General features: G+C 39.6%; 1 protein-coding gene across 1 annotated transcript; it reads left to right on the forward strand.

Moving 5' to 3' along the window:
* The first annotated feature begins 500 nt into the window (after positions 1-500).
* LOC119065975 (beta-mannosidase-like) lies at positions 501-4533 on the forward strand. Its single transcript, XM_037172143.1, has 12 exons — positions 501-732; positions 800-952; positions 1020-1168; positions 1225-1436; positions 1718-1988; positions 2178-2352; positions 2420-2613; positions 2673-3054; positions 3105-3223; positions 3298-3619; positions 3673-3881; positions 3942-4533. The coding sequence occupies exons 1-12, from the start codon at positions 573-575 to the stop codon at positions 4464-4466; spliced, it is 2871 nt and encodes a 956-aa protein (XP_037028038.1). The 5' UTR covers positions 501-572; the 3' UTR covers positions 4467-4533.
* Positions 4534-6747: the final 2214 nt, after the last annotated feature.

Genomic DNA, 6747 nt, shown 5'->3' on the forward strand with positions numbered 1-6747 from the left:
TTGAGATATTTATGTGAGGGAAAACGTAAAAGTTGTGAGTTGAAAATCTGATTTTTCTTTCGTTTTCGTTACACCCTATTAAGACTCAACGGACCACATGAGAAGCCTGATAAATGGCGGAACGTGGCATAAATCAATTACAATATGTATAACATTATGTGGTCACTTTCAAGTACCAATAAATCATTCAGTCGAACTGTTATCTAATTTTCTAATACTTAATTTGTTATTACGGTGACAGTTAGTCATAAATACACTGTATCAGCCTCGATCACTCCGAAATACTGATTATATTGCAAATAACCAGCAATTCACATTATCTAAGTTACTACTGTGACGCAAGTCTCTTTTAGTAGATAAGGCGCGCATTTAGTCACCTCCAAACATGCGAATTGTTTTGAATAAAATTGACTCGGAATCGTGTCGACGGTCGACTCGTTTCACTCTTACACTGTGATGTGTTTTCGGGTTATCAGTTCGAGTATGAGATCGGATTGGATTAAAAATATCAGTACGAATTAGATAGTCCATTGCGTACAACGAGCGTGAAGACAGCGACTCGTTCAGTTAGAATGATGGGACGAACAATATTTTCAATTTTTATGCTCACAATCATTTGTTCCTTGGAAGTAAAATGTGCAAAGGTCGTAAAGTCGGGAATCGAACAGTTATCTTTAAACGCTAATCGCGACAGCAGGTTATGGACCGCGATCGGAAACAATGGCACCCAAGGTATGCAGACATCATAAAAACGGTGCGAATTTCGAGAAGTCATATCTAATAACTAAATGTTCGCCAGAGTTCCGTGTGCCTGCCCAAGTGCCAGGGGGAATTTACTCCGATTTAGATGCGTTCGGAGGAATCTTTCGGAATCAAATTTATCACGACTACAATGACGTTGAAACGCGTTGGGTTGGTAGGACTGACTGGACCTTCACTAGGGAATTCGATGGTGTGTGTGGTTGATGATATCCCATTTTTCACAGCAATTTATTATTCGACTTTCCTCGCTTATTTAGTGTCTAATGAGCTAGTCAGCAAGCCTCGCATTGTGTTAATATGTGAAGGATTGGATACAATAGCGAGAGTTTTCATAAACAATAATTTGGTTGGTCAGGGTGTGAACATGTTTGTTCGTTACATTTACAACATAAAAGACGTTTTAACGGTAGCACTATTCTCGCCAACACAGTAACAAATTGACTAATTATCCTTCCCATCCAGTTGGGTCGAAACGAAATTCGTGTTGAATTCCAATCACCGGTGCTATATGCCATAAGTCAATACAATGCTCACAATGTCAGCTACGGTTATCCGGTTCTGCCGAATAACCTAGTTCCAGAATATCGGGGTGAAGATAAAGCGCAAATGATAAGGAAAATGCAGTCGTCGTTTTCATGGGATTGGGGACCATCATATCCAAGCTCCGGCATTTGGTGAGTTGCGCATGGAATGTAATCGATTACAGTCAGAGGCAGTGAAATTTCAGCCCGAATTTGCTTCAGCTGCTTTTCAAGCTAATCAACACAAACAATCAATGTCTTTATACGGTTTTACCACCATGCGCATGCGCATGCGTGTAGCAACTTCAACCGTATAAGCAAGTATTAATAGTTTTGATTGTATGTGTGTAAAACAGCTGAAGCAAAGTCATGCTGAAATTTCACTGCCACTGTCTGTACCGACTTTTTTACGAAATCATATTGCTGGGTCACAGGAAAGATATATACATCGAAGGTCGAGATGGAGCGGTGATTAGAGACGTTTTAGTTTTCACTTCGACCAATTCACAACAGCCGGATGACACAGATCAAACGACTTGGACCCTACAAGCTCGAGTTTATTTCGACTATAATTCTAGAGAGGATGAAGGTTTTCTGCTGTTACAGCGATTGGATGGCGAATTTAGCGCTAGAATTCCAGTTTCTTTCCAAAATGAGACGCTCGTGTCTGGATCAGTTTATCGGGACATTAGCATCAGCGTTCCGGTAATAATTTGACCAATGACTGCAACATGTTCGTGTCAAAGGCACAGTTCACAGATTCATCCGAAGATAACCGGAGAGTTCGTGGACGTTGTTAAAATTAAACGAAGCACACGAACATGGGTCACGGACAACTATTTGTGGGGTTGGGGATTCAAAGAGAAATTGGAATTAATAAGAACCCGTTTTCAGGGAAGCGAGGCCAGGCTGTGGTGGCCCAACGGTTATGGCAATCCCACCTTGTATCCGTATCAAGTGACTTACACGGCTTCAGCGGGAGATGAAACAAGCTCAAAGACATTTAATGTTGGATTTCGCACTGTAGAACTGATCCAAGATCCGGTAGACATTTCACGTCCTCACTTCGGTAAAACATGCATTCGAATCATGAATTGTGAATCCGTCTACGACAGCCATTCTACCTGTTCATTTAGGAAACTACTTCTACTTCAAAGTGAATGGCATCAAGATTTACTCGAAAGGTTCCAATTCGATACCCATTCATGTTCTACCGGAAAGAATCACCGACGAGATGACGGAATGGCTTCTGACATCGGCCCACAAATTGCACACGAATCAAATACGCGTTTGGGGTGGGGGAATGTATGAATCCGATCTGTTCTACGATGTAAGACACATTCATGACTGACTAATCTGCCCGCTTGTTTAATTTAAAATTTAATGCAGCTGGCCGATAAGCTCGGAATTTTCGTCTGGGAAGATTTCATGTTTGCTTGTTCGATGTATCCAGCGAATGACGACTTCCTTTCGACTGTAGTGGACGAAATTGATACACAAGTGAAACGTCTGCAGCACCATCCTTCGCTATTGATGTGGGCCGCCAATAACGAGAATGAGGGAGCGCTACGCGATAACTGGTACGGAACGAGAGACAATTTTGAAGTGTACAGAACCGATTTCGTTAAATTGTACGTGAACACCATAATTCGGAATGTGGCGTTGCTGGATCCGTCGCGGGACTGTTTGAGTTCGAGTCCTACGAATGGAAAGAAGACGGAGGAAGAAGGATGGGTTTCAGAGTGGCCGGGAAATATTCGATACGGAGACAGTAAGTTTATGAACTCAATATGCCAATGTTTCCCCAACAACTAATTGCAGCACATCCTTACAACTACCGTGACGATAATTGGGATTGGAGATGGATGGTTTCCCGACGCAGTCGATATGCGTCGGAATTCGGCTACCAGTCTTTCCCGTATGTGGAAACGTTGAGAAAGGTGCAGTACCTGTGCAGTCTAAAAATACATTTTTTTCCACGAAAGGACTTACGATCGGCAATGTCCACATTTAGGTTTCTTCCAATTTCGACCAATGGACCTGGTTCTCTGAGTTTGTCGATCACCGTCAACATCATCCTGGTGGCCAAGGAGAAATCCACGACTTAATCCAATCTCATCTGCCAATGCCAACGAATCCCAATTCCACCGAGGCATTTCCGTCCATGTTGTACATGGCTCAGATTATGCAATCGATGGGTCAGAAAACTCAAACCGAATTTTATCGCCGTAACGTCGATAAGTTTTTCGTGGAAGAAGATGGAACAGGTTATAATATGGGAGCACTGTACTGGCAATTGAATGATATTTGGGAGGGATGTTCGTGGTCATCATTCGGTACGATTTAAACGAGGTGGAATGATCACCTCCTAATGTTCTGTTCATTTCAGAAATCAATGGCAGGTGGAAAATGTATGCATACTTCGCCCAGAGAGCGTTCTCACCTGTTTTAGCCTCTCCGTACAAAGACACCAATGAAGATGTGGCGGTAGAAGTTATTTCCGATTCCGTTCAACGATACACTGGCTCACTACGAGTACGAATCTTTAAGCTAGATTCGCTGTCTCCAGTATTCGATGAAGAATTGAGTGTAACTGCGGTGAGTTCCGTGAAGGATTTGGTTCTGAATGAGAATTATTCGATTTGAATTGAATTGTAGGACTATCTAACGTCGAAAGAACAATTCCGAATGACCTCAACGATGCTCGAAACATTGCAATGTCAGGCGAACCAAACTGGCGCGCCATGCTTAGTTTACACTTCAATGCCCCAGTTACCCGATAATTTTGTGTTCCTCAATTACCCAACTGACAGACACTACATATTAGATCCAAAACTAAAAGCCACCGACATACAGTCATCAGTTGACGGCCGAACAATCACTTTCACCCTTACGTCTGAGGCCATTGCACCATTCGTTTTTCTTAATTTACGCGACCACACTAACGGACATTTCAGCGACAATGGATTTGTAATGGTCGAACGGGAAAAAGTTATGACTTACTATTCCAGGGATGTCATGACAATTGATGATTTTGTCAATCAATTGGATACCACGTCGTTGTTTGATGTTACCCAATTTGCTGATGATGATCATGACCATGACGATGCTGTCTCCATTAGTGCGGGACTGGTACCCTTGGTGATAGTGTTCGTTATATGCTTTTCGAACGGTTTCGTGTAAATGTCGATTGTAATTGTCATGAAAAGTTTCGAGGCGAGATCGTCAATAAAAGTTTTCTTATATCGAAGCTGGTCTTTTAATGCAATGTGCAACTTAACAACCTTATTCAAGACGGTAGGGGTAAACTATTATGGTTCGTAAAGTTCGTGAGTATGGCGATTTAGTAGACCTTTGACATGATATATATGGAAGAAATGTCAAAAGTTCACGAGATTGTCATATTTACGAACTTTACGACCCATAATGGATTACCCCTAATATTTCCATAGGAAGATAAATCGAACATTATTGCATGTTGTCAAAAATTGTAGGATTAAATCAATACCCTATCTAGCAAAGAAACTTCGTTTTGACGCTGTCAAAATACGAGCTTTGTTTGTAGAATCACACAACGTTAACTAATTTGTAATTTTACTTACAATACCCTGAGAAAATGAACTTTTAGCAAGGGGCACACTGTTGATAGTTTTCATTTACGCCGGGCTTCGCAAGTGAAATACCTCACGTGATTGTTTGGATTATTTTGCAACGAGTGATTAGAGACCTTGCCTTCGACTAAAAAAGGACGCAATGTAATATTTCATGTAAAATGCGAAGGTTACGTTGTGCATTTTTACCACCTAAATAAATGTAGGTTGCTAGAGAGCGTATTGATTATAGTAGATTGTGCACCTTTGTCAAAATGTTTATTTTGACGATTTGGAAATCGTCAAAATAAACATCCTGGGCAGAGGTGCATAAGCTATTTTATCTGCTGAGAACAGATTTATTGAGATGAACAAATTTGCCCTAGAGTAATAAATGCGAGATTATCGTTCTAGTCAGATGAAGTACGTAAATGGACATTTCGTTTTTCCGTAATTTCGTGACACACATGTTGAATGGTAATTTCGGATTTGGAATTTGTGGAATTAGTTCAATTGTAGTTTGTTGTGGAAATAGTTGTAGAGTGATTTCTTTGTTAGTGTTGTTGTGGTCAAGGCTGTAAATTTTGGGGAAGTCAATCAGATTCAGGTACGCGGGTGACACACGACATTTCATACTAAAAATTCACCACACCATACAAACTTGATCTTGGAGAATTTGTTTGTATAAAAAAGGTGTGTTCCCGCGTATCTAATAAAATGGCGATCTGGTAAAGTTTACAGTCTTGTATTGGTTGTGGTTTCGTCTCATTTCAGTTTTCAAGCGCAAAAAACCCTTCGTTTGTGACTCGTAATGATAGTGGAATTTTTCATCGTTCGTGACCAAATCCACACCATTAGGTGTCGATTCCACTTAAAAAAAATTCTCCGTGAGAGAGCCGTGAGAGAGCAAACTGTCAAATAAACAATGAAAAATTGAAAAAAATCAATTTAGTCTCTCACACGGAGTACTTTTTTTGGTAAGAGGAAACTAAGCATTAGTCGTAAAAATTTATACGTCAGAGAGAGCTTTTTTCTCCTTTGTTACGATCTGTCAGTTTTTCTATTTTGCGATTTAGTATGGAAATGAAAACTAAAATTGAGATATCTTTGCTGTTTTAAGTGGTTTTTCATATTTTTTTGGACCAAAATGTTTTAAAATGTGTTTGGAATCGATTGGCATTAATAGATTGTGTGAAAATATTTTTTTCTATTTTATCATTTTGTTAATGTTAATCGATCCCAAACACACTTTAAAACATTTTGGTCAAAAAAAATTGAAAAACCTCTTAAAACAGCAAAGATATCTCAATTTTAGTTTTCATTTGCATACAAAATCGCAAAATAAAAAAACAGACAGATCGCAACAAAGCAGAAAAAAGCTCTCTCTGACATATAAATTTATACGACTAATGGCGTGGATTGTGTTCGTATTGACTTTGCATTTAAAAGCTTAGGTGAATGTGGACCGTTTTAATAATTTCAAGCTTTCAAGCTTTAAGCTTGGAGAGTGAAAGTTCAATTTTTTTCTTTGTTAAAAATTCTTCCTTAAAACTTGCGTTATGAAATGTGTCATTGGTGCCCTCCTTGAAAGTGTTTTGCATTTATTTGCACAATCGAGTACTAATTTGGACTATATAGTTTGACTGTAATCCCTAACAGCGTTTTCGTTTTCGATTAAAATTTTCCAATACATCATTTCACTCTCGAAATTTTCGCAAAACATTCGCAGTGTCACCCCAATTCACTTGCAACAAATTTGCGGAAAATTTTAAAAGTAAGTACCTCTCTTCCACCAACGAATCCACTCGACCACGTAAAAAATAATTTTTTATTTCGAAATGGAACACCACTGATATTGGCTCATCTCTGACCCA

This window comes from Bradysia coprophila, chromosome II (assembly GCF_014529535.1).
Source record: "Bradysia coprophila strain Holo2 chromosome II, BU_Bcop_v1, whole genome shotgun sequence".
In the NCBI taxonomy this organism is placed as follows: domain Eukaryota; kingdom Metazoa; phylum Arthropoda; class Insecta; order Diptera; family Sciaridae; genus Bradysia; species Bradysia coprophila.

Bases quoted from the DNA above. Each gene is read 5' to 3' on its own strand.
- LOC119065975 (XM_037172143.1), top strand. From the start codon at position 573: ATGATGGGACGAACAATATTTTCAATTTTTATGCTCACAATCATTTGT. The intron at 1,169-1,224 runs GTAGCACTATTC...CTTCCCATCCAG, and splicing joins ACATAAAAGACGTTTTAACG to TTGGGTCGAAACGAAATTCG. The intron at 1,989-2,177 runs GTAATAATTTGA...ACCCGTTTTCAG, and splicing joins ACATTAGCATCAGCGTTCCG to GGAAGCGAGGCCAGGCTGTG.